This window comes from Pavona decussata, unplaced genomic scaffold, assembly GCF_977016875.1.
Source record: "Pavona decussata unplaced genomic scaffold, jaPavDecu1.1 SCAFFOLD_81, whole genome shotgun sequence".
Lineage (NCBI taxonomy): Eukaryota > Metazoa > Cnidaria > Anthozoa > Scleractinia > Agariciidae > Pavona > Pavona decussata.
Window position 1 is genome coordinate 285,001 of NW_028145499.1, and position 24,921 is coordinate 309,921.

At 38.5% G+C, this 24,921-nt stretch overlaps 3 protein-coding genes across 3 annotated transcripts in view; all 3 read left to right on the plus strand.

The window, feature by feature from the left end:
* Window positions 1-18,261, plus strand: part of LOC146476058 (microfibril-associated glycoprotein 4-like) — a 207,812-nt gene extending 189,551 nt beyond the window's left edge. Inside the window, exon 5 of the mRNA XM_085115027.1 lies at window positions 18,023-18,261. The gene's annotated coding sequence lies outside the window, so the exon portion shown is untranslated. The remainder of the gene's footprint in view (window positions 1-18,022) is intronic.
* LOC146476063 (microfibril-associated glycoprotein 4-like) overlaps window positions 1-18,261 on the plus strand; it is a 125,893-nt gene extending 107,632 nt beyond the window's left edge. The window contains exons 5-6 of the mRNA XM_085115048.1: window positions 15,025-15,405; window positions 17,718-18,261. Of these exons, the coding sequence (XP_084971174.1) occupies window positions 15,025-15,405; window positions 17,718-17,980 (644 nt within the window). The 3' untranslated portion in view covers window positions 17,981-18,261. The remainder of the gene's footprint in view (window positions 1-15,024; window positions 15,406-17,717) is intronic.
* Window positions 11,922-24,921, plus strand: part of LOC146476069 (ficolin-2-like) — a 60,581-nt gene continuing 47,581 nt past the window's right edge. Inside the window, exon 1 of the mRNA XM_085115032.1 lies at window positions 11,922-12,349. The gene's annotated coding sequence lies outside the window, so the exon portion shown is untranslated. The remainder of the gene's footprint in view (window positions 12,350-24,921) is intronic.

Below are 24,921 nucleotides of genomic sequence, written 5' to 3' on the forward strand. Positions count from 1 at the left end.
CTAGGTCGCGGGCGCCTCTGTTGTAATAACGAGCTTGCTGTTGCTGGCGTAGGCGTAGCTTGGTACAGGTCATATCTTCATCAGCAACAGACGGCCTTAGCAAACCAGCAGACATGGGTAGAGGACAGACTGAGCTGGGCTGATCTGAATTCCCGTAGGCGGTGTATTCCTATGGTCTAGTAGAGCAAGAGACGCATCTAAATCAGCCTTCTTGCATTTCACGAGGATCTTCATTGCCTTTTTCACGGCACTTTCTGCTTTTCCATTGGACTGACTGTCACGAGTACTGCTAGTACGATGATCAAAATTTCACTCTTTTAAGAATTTCAGGAAATCCCGAGACACAAACTGCGGTGCGTTGTCGGTGACAAGCTGTTCTGGAATACCGTGCCTGAATATCCTGATTACATGCACTGACGATATGCTTCTGAGGTGATCAAGTTCGAAAATATCACTGAAATAGTCAGACGTCACCAGGTAGCTCTTTCCTTCTAACTCAAAAAGGTCAGCTGCAACGTACTGCCAAGGCCGACTTGGCGTTTCGTGACTCCGTTTGGATGTTCGTTCGCTCGGGCTTCCGTTTGTTCGTTCGTTTGCATTTCTGGTTTGTTCAGTTGTTCCTCCGCTTGCCCAGTTCTTTTTGCTATCCATGGGCATAAACATGTTATAAAGAATAAAATTTAACCATTTAAAGGGACAGTATCATGCTATTTTTAGTAACACATTGAAAATTGGAAAGACGCTATTCGGTTGGTAGCAGCCAAGGTATAATGACAAAATTCCATTAAAAGACTATCAGAATGCAAAGAAACTATCCACGGATATTTTCGCCGGCAGATGACCAAGATAGAGAGGGGTTCAAATTTGAAAACGTCTGGTGGACGTTTTCAAATTTCGCTGTTGTAACGCACTAAAATCGCCGGTTGTACTATATTTTGGTTCAACCTTTCGTCTTAGAATCACAATTAATATTTCTTTAAATTGGCGATTGAGAAATTAATTAAAACAGTGTTCAAAGTTTAAACTTAGTGAATTTTGGCCAAAAATCATGATATCTCCCATCGATCTCCCATGATACTGCCCCTTTAAAAGCTGTATGAAAACATTACAAAGAAGCCCTCAATTCGAAAAACAACCGTGAAATTGGCATTTGGTGCTATTCTTTTGATCGTGCGGTCATATCCAATGTCTATATGGACAGAGGACTGAAAATTAAAACTTTAATAAAAGGTACACACTAATAGCCCATTTTGAAACAAATTACAACCTTGCAATTGGCTTCTTATGTTGATCTTTCGGTTATGGGGTTAGATTGGCTTTCAGTCATGTGGTTTGTTCATTTTGGCTGGCATCCATGGGGTATTTGTCTGATTATTCAGTTAATCTTTCAATGGCCTTAGTGGTTTCGGCCTTATGTTCACTCCTCTTTTCGTCTGTCTTTTCCTTCCCTTATGTCCGTATGGTTCAGTTATCTTCACTAGTGCTACTAGTGACACTGTTTTTTGCAAATAAATTAGTTTTCTATATGGGCTTAATCTTAAAATTTAAAAGCTATTATAAAACATCAGAAGTTTTTCCCTTCATGTTTTAATATTAAAGCTGCAATGCTATAGAGAGAGACTTCATCTTTCTCCACCGATCTGGCACACAAAGAACTTATAGACACTAAATGACCGGACCAATGTCCCAGCATATGGCGGACCATGGGTGACCTAAGATCTCCAAAGTAATACTCTCTTTATCTTGGGTCTGTTCAGCCAGCCCTCTGTCCATATGGATATTGGATATGGCTGTAGAAGGACATTGCACGAGTTACCCCATTGTAGCCTTCACTATCTTATGATTTTGTCGCTGCCTGACAGAGCTAGAGATGGATCTGGGAAAATATCGTGGCCCGTAAACTTTTCTTAGCATTGTCCGCTTGTAGTCATTTTCATGGTTCTAAACATAGGAGCATATTTAACATAGAATTAAGAAATTAAAACAATAAAGCATTATTACCATAATATTAAGGCTTTCAGTGTCATTGACTTCTTGTCATCAATTTTTTCGACTTAAAACATCAAAGTTATTTTTAAATTGCATTTAAGTACAAGGTTTCAGCATAGTTTTTAAAAAGAGAACTAAACTACACCGCTAACTATGACATTCTTTCGCTGTCTCACTAAATTTTAAGTGCGCGGGCTAACAAACAATCAATCTCAGCTTGGAGACAATCTGGATACTAGAGTGTGACGTTGTCGTTTGAATAAAACGTCGTGTTCAAATAATGTCGCGAGCCCGGTTAGATCAACAAACTTAACTGTTTTATCAAAGGAGCCAGGTAATAAGACCTGATCTACGCTTCAGATACTTTTATCCTGATGGAGCTCAGTTTAAACTTCCAGACTGCCAGACAAGGCCAGGAATCAAAATCTTGTTTTCATGCTAGCTTCCCTGAAAACGAGCTCCTCTGCGTATGTAATTGTCTGCAAGAATATGAGGCTAAAACACTACAATGGAGGCCACAGGACCCCTCAAAACCTACCAAGCTTTTCTTATCTCATATTCGCCCTCTCAGCCCATTTACCCCTACAACATTAGCTAGGTAGTTGAAAGAGCTGATGAATCTGGCTGGCATTGACACTCATCTTTAAGGGTCACTCTATGCGGGTAGCCGTTGCTACGGAGGTGGCTAATCAGGGTTTCTCTATCCCTGAAATTTTGCAATATGCTGACTGGCCTCAAGAGAGCACCTTCACGAAGTTCTATTACAGGCCTCAATTTGCGCTTCTGTAGGGAGAGCGGTTTTATCGAGTGCCACCCAGCTTTAATAAAAGTACGGCTTTGAACATGCATTGTTAAATTGGGGCGAGTATTTCGAAGTATAACCGGGCATTATGCAAGGCTGTTTACAGCTGTATTATCTACATTATACGAGACATAGGAAACGAGATTAAACAATGCAATCCCACCCTTGCCTCCCCCCCCCCCCCCCCCTGCCACTGTTATATTTTATTCTGCTTTCTTTCAAGTTAGTTTTCGTTCATGAAAAAGACGAGAGCCAGCGGCGGGTCAGCGGCTGATGTTCGTTAGAAGTTACCGTTGTGTTATGCTTACTTTTAAGTCACTGTATTAAATTTGAGATTTTATGAGTAAATAAAGAGACATTGCATTGTTAAATTGAGGCAAGTATTTCGAAGTATAATCAACGATTATACTTCAGCTGTAAACAGCCTTCCATAATACCCGATCATAAACTATGAGTTTTGATTTTGTCGATAATTCTCCCTCTACGCCTTGTAATTTTTCGTTTTAAAACTGCTCGCAAAAAACGTTCAAAAGGAAAGATGAAATTCGAAGTCTCCACTTTCATTTGTGTACGACGTGTTTTGTAATAGATCAGTCTACAATGTCTGGCATACACATTTTTGCATTTCCTAATTCTTGAAGAAATATTCTATTAAATGTTTCATTCGTCATACATTTTCTTTATACATTTTGCGTTCGCTTTCTTCGATTGAAGGCTAAAGCTACCGCAGGATATAACATTCACGGGCTCAAATGTTCCGAATTTCTAGCGATGTGTTCTTTGGTATTTCTGTTTTAATTTTTCGTTTTTCCGGCTTGGCATTGAACATTGCTTGAGGCCGTCCGTGCACTTTCCTGTAACTCCAAATTTGTTAAGCCACACACGGAAGTTTCTGATGACCTCTCTTACCCTGAATGGAATGCATTGAAATGCTGTTCTCTGAAGAGAACTTTCCTTCAGCGCTTCATGTTTTGATTTTTATCATTTTTCCTCGACATTGAATATTGCTTGAGGCCTAAGCGTGCGTTCTCTTGTAGCTCCACGTTCATACCTCTTCTAACGAAATCTTTTGCTGTATATTCAATTAAAAAGTAGGCCCGTTTTGTTGAATATTTTTAAGGATTTTTCAATTAAGTAACAATAAATATATTAATATTGTCAATATTGCACTTGACAGCGGGTAGAAACGGGTAGGGAAAACTTTTATTTAATGTTAACCGGGTGCTTCTGTGTTCTATCATACCATTCCTATCGTCCGTAAAATTCAACTGAACCAAGCGCCATAGTTAGTCTAAACGAATAAAACCGGGCGCTAAACTTCACAAAGAAACGCTAAAGAAAGTTCTGCTCAGAGAACAACACTTTTTCATTTCCATTCCCTAAGGGCCAGAAAAAAGCACGTGCACTGTTCCACTGATTTGTATTCTACCACCCAAAATGCAAACTTAAGTCAGTCACAACGACAAAACATTCATCAGTTATAATTCTGTTCCCCTAGTAGAGTAGTTTAAAACAAACTAAACCACATGTAAATTAAAACCTCCTGTGAGGCAACTCGTGAATGCAGAAGTAAATAATGGCAAGGTATAAAACATTGAACATTGCTTGTGTGTTTGGTTGGCCAAGGACTCAAAATATAAACCATAAAGTCAGGCGCGGATCCAGGATTTTGAAATGGGGGGTGAATTTTTGTAATAATGTAATTTTTTATAGAGCCAAAGCCTGGTTGAGGTGTTTGAGGTCTGTGCAGCGAAGAGCTCTCAAGGAGCTTATTAACGTTAACAACAAAGAAATTGTTCTCAAAAAAGCAGATAAAGGCAGAACAACCGTCGTTATGAACGGAGAAAACAAAATCAATGACGGACAGAAACAATTGGATGATAGAAATAACTGTCAGCCACTAGACGAACCAATGGTTAGAGACACATCCCAGAGAGTTAAACACCTCATTAATGCCCTTCATCAAGCAGGGTGCATAGACGAAATGACGGTTAAATGGTTTAACCTAACACCAAATCCGCCTCGAAGCCCAGTGTTTTATACCCTCACAAAAATTCACAAACCGACATTAGTCGGAAGTCAAGACCTATCATATCTGGGTGTGATGGCCCAACAGAACGCCTATCATCATTCGTAGACAAACTACTTCAGCCAATAGCACAAATACAGGACTCGTTTCTAAAAGATACGACACATTTCATAAGGTTTATTGAAAGCACTAGGGTGCCTAGAAACGCTTTTCTAGTCTCAATGGATGTCACTAGCCTTTACACGAATATCCCACAGGAGGACTGAAAGAATCACTATAGTATGCAACGCATGCGAGAACTTTCATGCCAATAACCCTCCTATAGCTACAAATTTCCTCAGAGAAATGCTCAGCCTTATACTGAAGGAGAACTCCTTCCAAACACACGGAACTGCCATGGGCACTAAAATGGCAGTAGCTTTTGCCAACATCTTTATGGCATCTATAGAGCGTTCACAAACCACTAATGTGGAGAAGATTCATTGACGATGTATTTTACTTGTGGGATACAAACAAAGAAGAAATAGAAAATTCATTGAGCAAGCAAATTCATACCACCCTACCATGAAGTTTACCGCTGAAGTCTCACAATAAGAAACAACATTCTTGGATACAACAGTCTATAAGGGACAGAGATTCGAGAAAGAATCGATTCTCGACGTGCGCACACATTACAAACCTACTAAAACATTTCAGTACACAAACTACAACAGCTGCCACCCAGCAGGCACTTCTGATGACAAACGCTTCTAAAGTAGTGTTTGACGAAAACATTAAAAACCTTAAAACACGCCTGGTATCGAGTGCTTATCCTAGTAACCTGGTGGACAAAATCCTCTCCGAAGTTAACTTCGCAGAAAGGAAGAACGCTCTTACACAAAAACAGAAAGTGCACAAGAAAATTCTACCCTTCGTGACACAATTTCAACCGTCACTGCCATGTTTGAAAAATATTCTAATGGACACTGAATGGCATTTAATACAAAACCAGCCGCTACTAAGAGAGATATACAAGGAACCTCCCTTTATCTATTATAGAAAAGGGAAATCGCTTAAAGACATGCTTATTAAAGCAAAATTATAAAGGCTTTTATCAACACAATGGGCACACAGCGGGAGTCGTGTAGGTCTGTCAACCCCATTTCAACAGGCTCAAAATGAATAAATTGATTGGTAGAACCAGTCATCGCTAATGCACATTCTCCACCTCAATTAGAGAAATCAAATATTATTTCAATATTTGACGGATAAGGAAAAAAAAAAGGAAGGGGGCTCAAAAAAGGGGGGTGAAAATTCACCCATTTCACCTCCCCTGGATCCGCCCCTGAAAGTCTTACTGAAGGGGCTTCACGGGCATTTGATTCCTCATCCTACGCCGCTTAGATTTTTAGCCGTTCCTCTCAGCAAAATTGAGCTCCTTGAATAGTTTTGTATTTTTCTAAAAACTTTTAATTTTGAAAATTATTTGGAGCCTTTCGAGTGGTTAGTTTTTAAAGGTGTTTCTGTGAAGGGGGCACAATCAATACAATATGTAGTGTTTCTTGAGTGGGCGTCAGAATTTGTTCTCAGCAGAATTTGTTCTCAGGGATGCGTTTATGATTCTTTTGTAGACCAGAGCACATCGATCGATATACACTTCATTGTAAAAGAGAATCCAAAGGTTATTGATTATTGTTACTGTTCGAGTAGTACAATGGCCTCAAGAGTAGTACGTGCGGCCCGTTTATTTATAGAGAGAACTCACCGTGTGTTCGAAAATCGCTAACACCAAGGAATCACATGTTGCTCTCCCCAGTGATATTTTCCTCTTGGTCAGTGTTCTAGAAACATTTTATGTAGATGAATGGCATTTCGTTTTAATTTTAGCCATGGTTTTCACTCAACAGGTAAAAATTCTCATCAAGTCAAAAAGATCGAGCCAGTTGGCGTTTCGATCTTAAATGCATGAACTTTTTTGTCTGACTTATTTGCCTCACAAAAAATCTAATTCACTCTATGAATTTGCCCTTATCTTAAATCCTCCAGTGTCTCTGCCGTATCAAATAATCTTTAAACCGACTCTGCTTTCCTGTGGTTTGACTTGAATTGGACCATCTCGCATCTTTATTGCGTCCATATTGGAGTTTATCCTGTACAATTTTTTGAACTGGCTTCTTCCCGACATCGTTGATTTCAATTCTTCAGCTACATCCTCCGTATAGAAGAGAGAGAATATTCTAAGTTTGCATTCATTTTTTTAATCATTGTGGCTAAACGGTAAAAGGAAGCTTCTACACCATCGATCCTTCAACATGATGTTTCTACGCTGCCGTGGTGCTTAAATAGAATGCAAATAAGAAGCCGGTGTTCTTGGAGTAGTATCACTTTCTTTGTCTTGTTTGGCGCCTTTTTTATTTGTTTTGACTTCTTATAACAATGGTTTGGCAGAAATAGAAGCACGTATTTATGTCAGGGATGGGAATTGTTCAAATTAAAAAAAGGAGTTGAGCCGAGGGTTCCCACAAAAAAAAAATTACATTACAATGAATGTTTTTTCCTTGTGACTTACTTTTAAGCTCAAAAGCTTGCATATTGGCTGGTAAAATAGAAATTGGAAAAGCGACGTGCTTTTCTCTGGCCATTGGGAATGGAAATGAGAAAGTGCTGTTCTCTGAGCAGAGCTTTCTTGAGCGTTTCTTTGTGAGGTTTAGCGCTTGGTTTTGTTCGTTCAGACTGAGTATGGCGCTTGTTTCAGTTAAATTTTACGGACGATAGCAAAGGTATGCCAGAAACAGAAGCACGCGGTTGACATTAAACAAGTGTTTACCCTTTTTAATTTTCATTCCTGCATACACATTTTAATGATCGCATTCGGTTTTACGATAATCGTTGATTATAAACTATGAGTTTTGATTTTGTCGATAATTCTCCCTCTACGCCTTGTAATGGTTCGTGTTAAAACTGCTCGCAGAAAACGTTAAAAAGGAAAGATGAAATTTGAAGTCTCCACTTTCATTTGTGTACGAAGTGTCTTGTAATACATCAGCCTACTATGTCTGGCATACACATTTTTGCATTTCCTTATTCTTCAAAAAAATATTCTATTAAATATTTCATTCTTCGTACATTTTCATTACACTGTACAGCTATTTCAATTAAGGTTGTCGGATCAAAGAATAGAACTACAAGACAAGACCGCAAGGTTATATGGAATTTTTTTATTCATAAATTAATCAAAATCAGCTATGCCTCGCCTGTTTAGTGAAGATCTACGCTGGCGAGCCATTTGGATGAAAGAAATGTTAGGATATCAATTGGATGAGGTGGCAGGTGCTTTAGGATGCCAACAAGAGCTATAAAACGTCATGTCTCAAAAGTTTTAAATTTCGGAGAAGTAAAAGCAAACACCATTGGAAGACCGATAAATAGTGGGGCCATGCACCCACACGTGGAATTTTTTATTATGGAAGAAGTGCCTAAACACCCCGAAAAGACATCACAGAACTTTTAAAAGCAACGACGATGGCAACGGCAACTACCAGGCAATTGCCCTGCACGTGCGTTTTAAATTTTCGTACATTTCCTTGCGTCCTCTGCAAAACAACAAAGTGAAATGACCAAATTCAAGGTTCTGTGGAGAACGTGAACATACGACGGTGAATTTTTCATTCTCTTTATTAACTCGCATGACACGCCCGGCCAATTTGGTTCCCGGGTAGTTCACAATTTTTGTACAAGTTGGAGGGGTTGAAATAATCGCGTAGTAGCACAAAATAAATGAAATGGAGTAATATTTTTAAGTGACGTTTTCGTTAATGTCGACGTTGTCGCTACTTACTCCCCGCTGTCAGTCTGTGTATACTGCAAGTCTCTGTTTTTCGCTTTAAAACACGCAAACAAACGTTTATATTGTTTTCTTTCATCCTACTTGTACCGCCTCGGAAAATATATCAAGAACTACCCATATTACCTTTCGACCTTGTCTTTAGGCTTGAAACTTTGATCCTACACTACGTTAATACAAATAGCGTATACATTTTGCGTTCAAGGTTTTATAAGCTACTGCCTATAACATTCGCAAGCTCAAGTGTCCCGAATTTCTAGCGATGTGTTCTATGGTATTTCTGTTTTAATTTTTCGTTTTTCCGGCTTGGCATTGAGCATTACTTGAGGCCAGCCGTGCACTTTCCTGTAACTCCAAATTTGCTAAGCCACACAGGAAGTTTCTGATGAACTCTCTTACCCTGAATGGAATGCACTGAAATGCTGTTTTCTCTGAGCAGAACTTTGCTTCAGCGCTTCTTTGTTTTGATCTTTGTTTTTATTATTTTTTCTCGACATTAAACATTGCTTGAGGCCTAATGGCGAATTCTCTTGAAACTCCTTGTTAACGTTGAAATGGGTAGGGAATACACTTGTTTAAAGTTAACCAGGTGCTTCTGTGTTCTACCATACCATTGCTATCGTCCGTAGAATTCTACTGAAATAAGGGCCTCACTCAGTCTAAACAAATAAAACCGGGCGCTAAACCTCACAAAGAACGCTAAAGAAAGTTATGCTCAGAGAACAGCACTATCTCTTTCCATTCCCTTCGGACCAGAGAAAAGCACGTCCACTGTTCCAATTTCTATTTTAGCAGCCAATATGCAAACTTAAGTCAGTCACCACGACAAAACATTCATCAGTTATAATTCTGTTCCCCTAGTAGAGTAGTTTAAAACAAAACTAAACCACATGTAAATTAAAACCTCCTGTGAGGCAACTCGTGAATGCAGAAGTAAATAATGGCAAGGTATAAAACATTGAACATTGCTTGTGTGTTTGGTTGGCGAAGGACTCAAAATATAAACCTTAAAGGCTTATTGAAGGGGCCTCACGAGCATTTGATTCCGTATCCTACGCCGCTTAGATTTTTAGCCGTTCCTCTCAGCAAGATTGAGCTCCTTGAATAATTTTGTATTTGTTTTAAAAAAAGTTTTAATTTTGAAAATTGTTTGGAGCCTTTGGAGCGCTTGGCTTTTAATGGTATTTCTTTGAAAGGGACACAATCTAGTGTTTCTTGAGTGTCCGTCAGAATTTGTTCTCCGAAATGCGTTTATGATCCTTTTGTAGACCAGAGCACATCGATCGATATATACTTTACAGTAAAAGGGAATCCAATTAAGGTGATTGATTGTTACCGTTTACTCTATGAATTTGCCCTTTTCTTATATCCTCCAGTGTCAGAGTCTGCTGTATCAAATAATCTTTAAACCGACTCTACTTTCCTGTGGTTTGACTTGAATCGGATCATCTCGTATCTTTATTGCGTCCATATTGGAGTTTATTCTACACAATTTTTTGAACTGGCTTCTTCCCGACATCATGGATTTCAATTCTTCGGCTACATCCCCCGTATAGAAGAGAGAGAATATTCTAAGTTTTCATTCATTTGTTGATGATTGTGGCTAACCGGTAAAAGGAAGCTTCTACACCCGATCGATCCTTCAACATGATGTTTTTAAGCTACCGTGGTGCTTAGATAGAATACAAATAAGAAGTCGGTGTTCTCGGAGTAGTATCACTTTCTTTGTTTTGTTTGGCGCCTTTTTTATTTGTTTTGACTTCTTAAAACAATGGTTTGGCAGGAATAGAAGCACCCATCTATGGCAATGATAGAAATTGTTCAAATTCACAAAAAGGAACATTTCTTCGATTACAATAAATGTTTTTTCCTTGTGACTTACTTTTAAGCTCAAAAGCTTGCATATTGGCTGATAAAATAGAAATTGAAACAATGCTCGTGCTTTTCTCTGGCCCTTCGGGAATGGAAATGAGAAAGTGCTGTTCTCTGAGCAGAACTTTCTTCAGCATTTCTTTGTGAGGTTTAGCGCTTGGTTTTGTTCGTTCAGACTGAGTATGGCGCTTTATTCAAATGAATTTTACGGACGATATCAATGGTATGCCAGAAACCGAAGCACGCGTTTAACATTAAACAAGTATTTTCCCTATACGTTTTCCCTATAATATTTTTCATTCATACATACACATTTTAACGATCGCATTCGGTTTAATTTACGATAATCGTTGATTATAAACTATGAGTTTTGATTTTGTCGATAATTCTTCCTCTACGCCTTGAAATTTTTCGTTTTAAAACTGCCCACAGAAAACGTTTAAAAGGAAAGATGAAATTTGAAGTCTCCACTTTCATTTGTGTACGACATGTTTTGTAATAGATCAGTCTACTATGTCTGGCATACACATTTTTACATTTCCTAATTCTTCAAGAAAGATTCTATTAAATATTTCATTCTTTATACATCTTCATTACACTGTACAGCTATTTCAATTAACGTTGTCGAATCACCGCATAAAACTAACTACAAGACAAGACCGCAAGGTTACATGGAATTTTTATGAACAAGAGAGGATCCTCTCTTGGTATGAATAAGTTAATCAAAATCGGCTATGCCTTGCCTGTTCAGTAAAGATCTACGCTGGCGAGCCATTTGGATAAAATAAATATTAGGATATCAATTGGATGAGGTGGCAGCTGCTTTGGGATGCCACCAAGAGCTATAAAAACTTTCTATTCATTTGTTAATCATTGTGGCTAACCGGTAAAAGGAAGTCTCTACACCATCGATCCTTCAACATGATGTTTCTAAGCTGCCGTAGTGTTTAGATATAATGCAAATAAGAAGTCGGTGTTTTCGGAGTAGTATCACTTTCTTTGTTTTGTTTGGCGCCTTTTTTATTTGTTTTGACTTCTTAAAACAATGGTTTTGCAGGAATAGAAGCACGCATTTATGTCAAGGATGAGAATTGTTCAAATTAAAAAAAAACAGAGTTGCAGTGAGCCGAAGGTTCCCACAAAAAAGAACATTACTTAGATCAAAATGAATGTTTTTTCCTTGTGACTTAAGTTAAAAATTGGAACATTGCACGTGCTTTTCTCTTTCCCTTAGGGAATGGAAATGAAAAGTGCTGTTCTCTGAGCAGAACTTTCTTGAGCGTTTCTTTGTGAGGTTTGGCGTTTGGTTTTGTTCGTTTAGACTGAGTAAGGCGATTGTTTCTGTTGAATTTTACGGACGATAGCAAAGATATGCCAGAAAAAAAATTTTTTCCTTATACGTTGCTACCTAAACATGGAGCTACAAGAGAATGCACGTTTAGGCCTCAAGCAATGTGTTTCAATGGCAACTGAAAACGATAAAAGCAAAGAAGCGCTAAAGAAAGTTCTGCTCAGACAACAGGCGTTTTTTCATTTGAATTCATTAGGGTCAGAGAATTCATCAGAAACTTCCTTTGTGGCTTAGCAAAATTCGAGGTACCAAAAAATGCGCGGCTGTCCTCAAACAATGTTCAATGTCAAGGGAAAACAAAAAATTAAAACAGAAATTCTAAAGAACGAAGTAAAGACTGATGCCATGGATACTGAGAGACATAAAGTGGATAGCATCTTTGCTTTGAGTTATCTTATTGCAGAGGACTGCAGAGGATACGGAGATTAATAACCCGAGATCAAGGAACAGTTACTACAGATCAAGACTTTGTCCTTCGTCAAAGTGAGTTTTTTCTAAATTTTGAGGTATTAACGTTTTAGCTTAGCTATTTAGGTTTTAATACAATTTTGTTGACCGAGTTGCTCACTCTCGGGGCTCTTTAAAGTCCACGTTCTTTAGATGGTTTTAATCATCAAAGCTTGTTTTCTCATTATTGCCAGTTATCTTACCAATTGCCCTTTCAAAACAGTTTTTGTTCCCAGCTAGTTTTCCGTTAGCTTCTGTGCATGGGGTTTGTCAGCTGAGAAGTTTGCTTTCCTAAACCGTTCGGGTTTACTCGCTTTTCCTACCAGTTTCTTTCAATTCAAGAGAAGATAGGAATCTTGCCTGCTTTGGTGTGTCTGGTGATGGCCACGAAAACATAAAAACTAACTTATTACTAGCGCGAGCCGGGGAGGGCCGTATTTTGCCTATTCGTTTTCTAATTTCAGATTTCATGATATTGGATTTTTTCTCACGGGGGTACCAATTCCTATCTTCTAAGGATTTGAAAGAAACTTGTAACACTGGCTTATTGATTTGAGCCGTCGCTGATAAAAACGATCACTCAAAACAACACGGCAGGAACAAAGTCACACGTTTTTATCCATTTTACTGATCGACTGCTTCATTTAAGAAGATAAAGGAGCTGTAACGTTTGATTTGCACTACTTTTACCTGCTATATCGAAATGGTATGCAAATTTGTTTCACATATTCCGTAGGCTAATTGACCGGAAGGAATATATTTTTTCAGAGCAGAATAGGAAAGAAATCTGGGATCGAAAGACATTGAATGGCTGTCTTCAGTCAGTCTAATTAGTTTTAGGGCCCAATATGTAATGTTTTGAAATATTCATGGGCTCCAGATATCAAGTGTTTGTGAATTGGTTTTGATCTCATAATTCGTGACGTGAATTGTGAGACGCATGTATCGCACGCATATTCGATCTTCTACAGAAAAATGCTCCTCTTTCAAGAATACCAATGCGCCTTGAGTGGTAATATTTATAGACATGCATGAGGAGAAAAAGCCAATATGAACATTCTCGTTTAGTTCTCGTTTCGGGTGATTGGCTGTTAAACGGGTATAAAATTACAGAGGCGTTCTTTCTACCATTTCAACATAATACAAATTTAGAGACAAAATCCTCAGTCCAAAAGATTTAAATACCTGTATTGGGCGAATTAAAACCGCTTGTTAGATTTTACCGAAAAAGGGCAACCATCGTGAAAATAATATTAATTCTTGCGTAAATGAAAAGAAAACAGCACAAATTTCAAGAATGTTGAATTCAGGAGAAATATATATGGTTCATTTCGATGCATATCGATCTGTTTTGAAAGACATTAATCACCTGGGAAAATTCGGATTTTGTATTACACCTTCTGAACTCACATGCCTCTTAAATTCAATGAATGCTCAGATATTTTTCAAATATGGCATTAGCGACTTTGGAACTTCACATAATTCCCAAAACACAGCCAGATCAACCGTTGACGCTTCAGCCAGGACTAGAGAGAAGTAATGTCTTTGACAAGAGTCGACTTTCAATCAATTTGTGCTCGGACCAAGGTCTTCCACCCTCATTATCAGACATTGTTTTCTCCCAATGAGATGGTGAGGAGACTTAGGCAAATATGGACACTTCGTTCGTTTAAAGTAGGAATTTTGAACCAAAACTTGAATATCTCTGGAACGAGAGAAGATATTCAAAAGAAGTAAATATATTCTTGTTCTTTTTGAAAGGCGTTTCAACTAAGCTTAAGTTATTTGTTTTACTTCATATGCTCTTTAAATTACTCTGATATCTATATAAGCCCTCATGACGATTGTTCGAACATTTTTTTTTTGTGAGAGTGCTAGCTTTTCGTCAGAAACTGGTAATCACGGGGATATACAATAAAGGCGCGCTTGGATTGTTGTATTTGTCAATCTTCCTTTTCGAAGTGGAGGTGAAGTGGCTATATTGGTTGTATCAAACAGTTCAGTTAAACAGCTTTTAGATGAATTTGCTTTAAACAAATATCATGTCAAATCAGTATTTTCAAAGTATAAAAGAATACACATTTTGCCATGAGATAAGATTCGTTTCCGCTACTGCTATTCTTTCATCGTTCAAAATCATCAACACATAAGCCCCAGTTTAATCTGTTTTCAAAAACGTATGTGAACACCGCGGAAATAAGCTGGCGAAGCTAATTCATTCCTGCCTGATTATTCATTTGCAGCAAGACCATTTGCCTGGTGATTAAAGGCTGATCATGGCTAGCTTGCGTGGCGTCTGGAGCCTAGTTTATGTTGTGCTTGTGTTATCCACACTTGGTGCTCCCGAAACTCCCAAAAAGTGTGAGGGAGTGAACGAGGCCGTCCAGGCACTACTTCAGGAAGTAAAGAACGAACTCAGGGAGCTGAGAGAGGAAATCAACTGTGTTAAAGGTATCTAAAACTTTGGCTCTAAGTTGACTACTTACCGACGTTTGCCATGTGTGTGTGTGTCTGTGTGTGTGTGTGTTTTTAAAGAAATTTTATAGACGGAGGCAAGCTCGGTTTACAGTTAAATACGTTAATGTTGCCTACTGCACCTGACATTATTTATTTACCACGTTTATGTTGAAACGGAAACAAAACTAACCAACAATATCCTTTATTATTGTAATATGCACTAACAAATACGTGTATTTATATTGTATTTTTAGTTTACAAGAGCTGCTCTGAACTCTACAAAGCTGGTAAACGAACCAGCGGTGTTTACACGATCAAACCCGACAATGGCGGTGCCTTTGATGTTTACTGTGACCAAACAACAGCCGGTGGGGGATGGACAGTGATTCAAAAGAGATTGGACGGCTCGGTTGATTTCTACCTCGACTGGGATGACTACAAACAAGGCTTTGGGAATCTCAATGGGGAATTTTGGCTCGGATTGGACAAGATTCATCGCCTGACAAAAAACCCAAGCAAGCTTCGAGTGGATCTTGAGGACTTCAGCAACAATTCTGCATATGCTGAGTACAATTCTTTTGGTGTTGATGATGAGGAAAGCAAGTACAAGCTGACTAGTCTTGGTTTATACTCTGGTAAGTATACTGTAATAATTGGATGATCAGATAGAAAGCTATATTCAAACAGCGTTATTTGTAAGTTTTGTTTAAAAAATGTGTAACTATACTTATTAATGAGAACGTTCATTAATTTAGAATATTGGGGAAAAATTCAAACTCTTAACAGATACAAGAATTAAAGATAGCAACGTTCCGTGCATGAAAAAGTGATCATAGACAGTATTCTTGTTACCTCTCTGCATTTTTTTTAATTAACACTAACTGTCTGTTATTCATTTTATTTTACGGATTAAGTAAATCTGACTCTTTGATACATTGATTGTTACTTTTTTTTCTCAATTCGGAATAAGCTCTTTGTGTAGCAAATTCAACAAAAAAAAAAGAATAAGCATATGAAATATAATATATTCTACTGCGAATGAAAGACATGGTAGCCCAATTCCCAGTTATGTACGCAATGTTTGTAGTTGCAAAAGGAAAGTCTGGGAAACTTCAGGCTTGAATTGGATTCATACCTAGCTGTCTGAAATATCACAAAGGTTTATTTAATAAACACAACAAAAGCTTGCAAAGTCCGCCATTAGGCTAAAGCAAAAGGTTCTCTTGTAATCACAGGCGGCCCAAGCTCAAGCTGTGAGTTGTGGTGATCATATTGCGTAAAAGCGGTCACGGCGAAATTTAAGAGTTTGTATGCGAATATTTACGATCGGGTTTAGGAGGTAAAAATTCCGAAAATTTCTCAATAAAAATGACATACCTTGTTTATGCGGTGTACTGTTTGTTGTTTCTCTGTCTCCTTTTGCTGATTTGAGGTCATTTTAGCGAGTTATGGTTTCCTGGGTTTCACACTCCTTCTCTTAGGAGTGTGAAACCCAGAGAAGGAGTGTGAAACCCAGGAAACCATAACTCGCTAAAATGACCTCAAATCAGCAAAAGGAGACAGAGAAACAACAAACAGTACACCGCATAAACAAGGTATGTCATTTTTATTGAGAAATTTTCGGAATTTTTACCTCCTAAACCCGATCGTAAATATTCGCATACAAACTCTTAAATTTCGCCGTGACCGCTTTTACGCAATATGATCACCACAACCCACAGCTTGAGTTTGGGCCGCCTGTGTTGTAATACGACACTGCGCATGTACCGAGTGTTACTAGGCAAAAATAAAAAGTTATAATACCGCTGAATATCATGACAATACCCATAACTTGGAGTGTAGGATAAATAAATTAATGTAAAATATTTACAGTCGAACCAGGTCAAGCGTACCCCCCTAGACTCTATTAATGGATCGATTATTTGAAAATTGAACCCATTAGTCGTTTCAAAGAATGCATTCATTTATTCATTGTTAACGCGGATCAATGATCAAATTAAAATTCGCAGAACATAGATCCGCGCTAACAGTAAAAGCAATAGCCTGTAAAATTCAAACTACAGTACATTTGAAACAGCTCGTTCGTTCAAACTGTTCCTGCATGTTGTTGACACATTCATATAATTCGTTATGCAAATTTGGTCATGGCAAGAGCACAAAGTCAAGCGCTTGCAAATGAGTCGGGCTGAAAAATTCCATTTATCTTTCATGTATAGCATTACCTACCTTGTAGCATGAAAAAGTTTGGTATATATTATTATTTCACCAGACTGTCCATTATACGTCGACGAATAGCGCAATACATGTGCTGCAATTGTCGAAGGTCAACTGAAATGAACATGTTCGCATACTTTTCGCTAAATTAATTTGCATATACCTCAAAAAGAGAACCGTTTGTTATAATAAAACGCTTCCAGTCCTTTTTCATTTTTGTTTTTGAATAACTAACGGAAAAAACGCAAGTGTACAAACGTAAAATGTTCATTTAGTGATCATTAGTGAGTTTAAATTTACGCGACAGGACCCACCGTGCCCGGTTTAAAATGGCGAATTTTCTTTCTGACAGTACGCGTTGACTGCTGTAAATCACGAGATATCTGTTTTTTGGAAAATCCACAGTTATGTAAATCAAGAATTGCCGCTCTGAATATATTGAGAGGGGTTTTTCCCGCGGGCTTTCTGGTTTTCTAGTTTCATGCATTATTTGTACCCTGGTTCGTATAATCCAATCAGAAATCTAATTTTGATTTGAATACTTGAAACGACTAACGGGTTCAATTTTCAAATAATAGATTAATTAATGGAATCTAGGGGGGTACGCTTGACCTGGTTCGACTGTAAAATATCCGGTATATTGAATTGCTGATGAAAGATTTAAAGACCACTTATATACTGCGACATTTTTAAAGCCATACTTTTTTTTCTTTTCTGGTGTGTTTTTTTTAAGGAACTGCTGGTGACTCACTTTCTTATCAAAGTGGCATGGCGTTCAGCACCAAAGATCGAGACAACGACATGTATCCTAAGAATTGTGCCACGCAGTTCACGGGAGCCTGGTGGTACAATGCCTGTCACAGGTCCAACCTGAACGGCCAATATCTTAAGGGCCAACACTCTTCTTTTGCTGACGGTGTAAATTGGAAGAGCTGGAAGGGTCAATACTACTCCGTTAAACGAGCTGAGATGAAAATCAAACCTGTTAATGCTTAATTAAAACTCAGCGTGCTTTCAGTTCAGTTTGTGTTGGTTTAGTTGCACGCAGTTTAGAACACAACATTATTTGGCTTGTCAGTGTCGGCAGTTTTACTTCTTGCTTTTTTTTTTTTCACATATACATGGAGGGTTCTTACTAAATCGGTTGAAATCTAAAATCAATCCAGTTATGTAAACGTAACGACACGTTCCTTACTTAGGTGATGTGTTATGTTAATGGTTTTCCTGAGCAAATGTAACAGTTACAAGAAGACTTAATAAAAGGGTTTGGTAATTTATTTACCGTCATTCAATCATCATTGAATTGTCATTCAATCCTTCTTCTCATTTCTCAAATCGTGTAAATTGTTTACATCCTTAAACTATCGGCGGCGTATACACTTGTTTCCATGTTTGCTAAAAGATCAGTAGGTCATATATTGGGACTCAGAAAGTTTTTACGGCCAGTTCAATTTATTTAACAAACAGTTGATGCAACAATTGAACGAAGTTAGAGTAGACACTTTAATGAGAAGAATGGAAACCAATTAACAAAATTATATACTTGCTCTCCCGCCAAAACTAATCCTCCAACATTTACAAGAAACTTTATCCTTACTTCATAACCCCCCACAAAGGCAGAAAACGAACCAAGAGTGTCGCAAAAAAGTATTACAAGCCTCCTTAATCTGCCGAAGCCTAACCATATAGCTTGATGCTCATGCATTTTGGTCCCTCGACCGCTCTTAACTTGAGAGTGCTTCGGTAACCACCCGCCTGCGGTTCGTGATTCCACTTTCGTTTTGAACATTTTGTGATGTCATTTTATGGTCTATAAAGCCTGGGCACAGTTGTTCACAGCCCGATTAAGCTAATCCTGGATAAACTCGAACTTTGACTCAAGTTTAATTGCTTTATCAACAAAGGTTCTTCCAAAAGATTCTCGGCCTTCAGTTTGTGACTTAAACTTTTCTTTACCTTTAGCATGAAATTAGCCTTTAAACCCATTTTAATGAACGACGATGAAAGCCTCGATTAACTTTTAATCGTGGATTAGCGTTAATCGGCTTTCGAACAAGCCGGCCCTGGTTGTCACTAGCAACGCAAGTACAAGCAAAAGAGCCTTATGTCAAGTGAAATCTAACAAGACGGAAGCACAAGCACACGAGAAAGGAAAAAGTTTGATCTTTGTGCTTGTGCTACGCTTTTGCGTATGCTTGCGTCGAGGCCGTTTTCTCAGTTATGCTTGCGCTAGCGGTTGTGCTTGCGTCGCTCGGAGAGCCAGAATTAAGAGTATACTTTATAGAAAACTGCCTTCGATTTGTTAATTTTACAATAACTACCAAAATTCGTCGCGTGCTGCTTTGGCGTAGCTATTGTGTATAAGAGTACAATGGCGTCAGATGTAACGCTCGCGCTTTCCCAACCAAAACGATAAAAAAATCGACGGCAGTTTTTTTATGGTTTATTCCTCGCCTAGCGAGGTTAATAAATTTTAGGCTGCATTCAAACTCTTGTGGTTCTCTCTAAAAATAAAATACCTTGGAACTTTAAAATATGATTTTCGAAAATAGTTAATCCATGGCTATCTTCAGACGAAATATCAGAAATCGACCAACTTGTCGCTGAAATGTAGTTCTCGATTCTTACAGGCAGCCGCTCTTCAGTACCCAGAAAGCCCAAGTAGTTTACCTCGATTGTAAAACATGTGACAACTTCGTGATCAGTTTAAAGGCCATTTGAAATTTTCATGGAAGAACCAATAAAATCGCTCATTTCCTGTGATTTATGAATTTATTACATTCATCGACCACGAAGAGCTGAAAGAGATAAGACGGACAAGAAGGTAAGTCAAGGTGAAAGAAAAACTACTCTCTAACGATCGAGCATTTGAGTAATTTATTTTATCTGAGTGGAAAAGACAACGGATTTATGAAAGTGGTCTTTTTCATGTCTTCTCTTAGTACCACTGAGTTACTAGTCCAGGAGCATGTGTAATGCCGTGGGAATTTCGTGAAGAAAGCAAGCCACTATTCTGAATGTGTTAAGGGGACCCTAAATTACATGAAAAGTTTTGGTGGCAACTTTGGAACTTGCTCAGATGGGTTTTATGGGCGGTCGAAAATGTGACATGTATATCCCAACATGGAAACGAGGCTCAAACATATAATTATCTATAGCTATCCATTATTTGCATAAAATTGATCCAAAATCGCCACAATTGTACAAATTAACGTTTCAAACACTAGAACACGCTTTTAAGAGGTTATTAGGGTCACGTGACCAAGCTAGCACGAAAACGAGGTTCACGAAAAAGCTGCACTAGAAAACCCTTTTACGTCTCCTGACAAAGACAGAGATTGAAGAAAGTATGGCAGATGGATGTCATCCGTGTAACCAAACATGTTTATATGGTAAGGGTTATCACGTGACCATGCTTGCATGAAAACGAGGCTGACACAAAAATCACATTGTTATAAATGAAACCTTAGTAATTTTACCAAAATGACAATGTTTTAACGAAAATATTTTTGAATTGTTTAAAGATAGAAATATGACAAACATTAGCCAGGCAACCAGTTTAATCAAAAATATTAATACTCTGACATCTTGTCACTCTTCATAGCAGTGATACAATGTAGCCAAAACATTACAGTAGATCAGATAAACTTTCTTTCCCATATTAGAATCACTTTCCACAGGAGTTTACTGGTTTATCGAAATTTACCATAGCCTTCCTAACAAAATATCTTAGCATGGCTATCAGTAACTGTTACTGGTTGTCTGTGTGGTTCACTCGTGTGTATACAATGATTTACAATGTTCATTTGGACTATAAACTAGTCGACATTATCTGAAATGTCCTCTTCATCTAAACAGAGAAGATTTTTCTCCTAAACATCGTTATCACAGGTCTTCCCATTGTCCGAGCAGGTGCAGAGGTCTGTGCAGTTTAAACCAGCCTTGCGGCACTGACAGCGGTTAATGGAACACCTTTCTTTGGAGCATCCATTCTTTACAAGTTGAAGTATCGCTTCAGGGGCTGGTGGCAGGTTTGTCATGACGGGTAACCAGTCATCTTGGTCCATTAACCATCCATACTGCTGCGGTGATGGTAGCGCTGGGTTTGTTATTCTGTCGCTGTTCCAGATCATCAACTGGTAATGCGCTCTCAGGATTGTCTGGTGCAATGCGGCCTGTGGTCGTGGAAGCCTGTCTGATTGTGCTTGTTTCTTCTTGAAAACGAATTATCCTAGCTCTTTAGCAGTCGTTATTGTTGTTATCGGTTGATATAGAAGACAGACAAACTTCAAATTTCTTCATTCGGATGAGCAGCTTGCCCAAGTTCTGCAAGGGTAGTGATGATGGATAGATCTGCCTCTGCGAATACCTTCCAGCAGAGAAGCTTTCCCTTTCTAGAAAAAACTCTCTGTGTTGTTGGCCCCACTTAGGGCATGGAATGCTGGCAGTGCTGCTATCTTCTCTGGCCAAAGAGTTTGAACAATCGGTTTCAGCTCAATAATCCGATGGTGTTGCCCTCTTCCCGTGACAAACAGCGGGTTCTTGCACAATTTTGGATAACGCGTAAGAGCAAGGACGAAGACATCTGTATCAGGAGAGTGAATCTGTTGTTGGGTTGCACCATAAGCCGTAGCATTGAGGGCATGCAAGATCATCTTTGTGTCGGCTTCCTCTTGGTTGCTCCGTAAATGTCCCTTGTCCTTGTGTGTCGCTTGACGTTCACTTCCCCATGCTACCACCAGTTGCCTTCCACTACGATCAGCATACTCTTTAAACTTTTGGCCCAAATAGATGGTGAGGTCCATCTTGGCCTTCCTGTGTGACAGAATCGTTTCATTGGAACTTTGGCAATGTGCGTTGTGTCGGTGATGTGGTAAAAGACTGGAGCTTGGCCTCCCCTGGTGGCTGCTTTGAGTGAAAAAGGGTAAATCATATCTGTCAACAATTAAACGCACTTCATTTCTTCCAGTGTATGTCTGCAAAACACATTTGCTGAATTGTTAAGCCAGCTGTGTGCAATTTTTGATCCACTCTGGCTTGTCAAGTGACTGAACTTCTGCCATCCCATCTACAATTGCGACTTGCACTTGATCTTCATTTGGACTAGCTACTCTCCTGTTGTCGTTCAGCTTCTCTAGAATGTTCATTAGATTACTCTTGGATGAATAGTGAAGCATCGTACCAAGAACAGCAAACAATGATCGCGGGACTATCGAAAATTCGTATTGGCCTACAGTCTCCTTTATATCTATTTCTGGCCAGGTCTTGCACACCATCATCATACACGTAAAAAGGGACCTATCCTCTTGAAGCTCCACAATCTTGTCTGCTGCAGTCACCTTTACCATCTTAATGCACTGGTCTTCCACGTTAGGAGTTTTCTCTTCTTTAAGGGCAACCAAAGGTTAACTTTATCGCACTGGACTCGTTCTTTTACAAAACAGTCAAACAATCTCCTGCCAACCTCACTTTGTTCACAAAAATCTTCCTTTTTCGTTTCTGGAATAACCACCTTGGTCACTAGGTAGAACAGGTCGGTATGTGCATCAGAGAATGGATTCATGAACCTTTCAATGGTGGCTGTCAATTGTGCTAAACCTTTCTCTTCACGTGCTAAGAGAGCTGTAGTGAGGTTATGATGACGACCTTGAAGTTTGGAAGACACCCCTGTCATGTTCTTGGCTTGTTCAGCTAGGCTTGCAAACTTTTTACCTATTTTTCATGTTTGTGTGATTTTGAGAGCATCTAATCTATTTTTTTTTTTTGGAGGGGGAGAGAGGGCAATTTTTAATGTAAGCGCTTTTCAAATATTCTGATTAATTTTAAGTTTGTACCTTTTGATGTGTATGTTATCAAATAAATAAAAACATTATTATAGAACATAATTATAGAAGGTATTATTATTGAAGATTTCAGTACATTTTTGTTTTCATGAATTATTTACATAACTTGTGGACACGGGTCTGGGCTAGTTATGTTACACTCAATCATTTTCATTACATTCAAACAATTAATTTATTATTATTATTGTTATTATTATTATTATTATTATGTAGATAGTCTTTATTTATTTTTTATTAACTTTTCGACGCTTTTTAAACTATTGAAAGTGAGAAATGAAGTAGGAAATAGAGCAGAAGAGGAGAGAAGAAGAATATCGCGTTGTATTTTTATAAGCTTTGTATTTTTAGGCTGGATAATGCAATGTAAACTGAGAATGTCTTGAGCTGTTATCCATTTCACGATATAAATAGTGTGCAAAAATTGATTTCCAATTATGTTATTGAATTTTATTGCATGCTAAATTATTATTATTATTATTATTTAAATTATTATTATTGGTAATGGTAATGCATTTATATACCGCATTTTCTATTCATATATATTCAAATGCGGTTTTATATCAGCATATGTCCATTAGCGACCTCTTCCTACCCACCTAACCCATGAAATCATGAAACAGCACAAAGACCAGACCAACACACCAGGAGCTCCATGCCCTACTCTTTGCGATTAGTGCGTGGGTTCTTTAACGTCCCACAGGGTTATGACTGATTGAAGTGTTGTGAGACGGGGCCTACGGTTATCCGAGAAGACTAGAAAGTCTAACCATTTGCAGATGTCATTACAAAGGCAGCACTTTCTCCTCAGTTATTTAAAGACCCTGAGTGTTGGTCCGGCCGGGGTTTGAACCCATGACCTCCCGCACGGTACTCCGATGCTCAATCAACTGAGCTAACCGGGCGGCGGTTATTATTATTATTATTATTATTATTATTATTATTATTATTATTATTATATCACCTTTCCGTCATTTTCATGATAGCCTATTCATCTTAAGGCCCTACCCTTATAAACACATTTGAATACATGGGTGTTATCAAGCAACAATACTTCATACCTCATCCTTTTGCAATGTTCCATGCTCTTCAGTGCAGCTTTTGTGCCAGCCTCGTTTTCATGCAAGCATGGTCACGTGATAACCCTTACCATATAAACATGTTTGGTGACACGGATGACATCCATCTGCCATACTTCCTTCAATCTGTCTTTGTCAGGAGACGTTAAAGGGCTTTCCAGTGCAGCTTTTGCATGAGCCTCGTTTTCGTGCCAGCTTCGTCACGTGACCCCAATAATCTCTCAAAATCGCATTTTAATGTTTGAAACATTGATTTGCATAATTGTGGCGATTTTGGTTCAATTTTACGCAAATAATGGATAGCTATAGCAAATTTTATGTTTGAGCCTCGTTTCCATGTTGGGAAATACGTGTCACATTTTCGACCCCCATAAAACCCGTCTGAGCAAGTTCCAAAGTTGCCACCAAAACTTTTCATGCAATTTAGGGTCCCCTTAACACATTCGGAATAGTGGCTCGCTTTCTTCACGAAATTCCCACGGGACTTTATTTCATGACATTTACTGCCGGACTATACTCTAAGACAATCCTTTCAACGTACTTTAAATTGAGTGAAACGTGAGTGTCGAGAATAGTGGTGTATTTCAATCCCTTGCTACTGTGTATTCTTGGCCGTTCGCTAAACATGACTACCTTTACAAAACGTTTACTTTTCATTTAGAATAAGTCAATAACGACCTTCGTAACTGTTTTCTACACACTTGTTAGTACCCATGCAAGTTCATGGCATACAGTTGACCAAGTGCAAACGGGATTCTCCTAACTACCATAGAGGCAAATGATTTCACCAGACCAGCCCAAATATATACTTATAACTATAAAATGGCCCTAAAAACTTTTAACCGGAAAAAATAATTCTTAAGGTGATTCCGTTGAATTGCATTGCGCATCCTTGCTGCGCATAATTTTTCGCGTCATTTAGCGCGCGCACGAGCGCGCGCACGCACAACATTACGGGATTTCCTTGAGGTTAAGCTCGGCAGGAAAATAAATGGTCCTTTTCTTCTAAACGAGCACG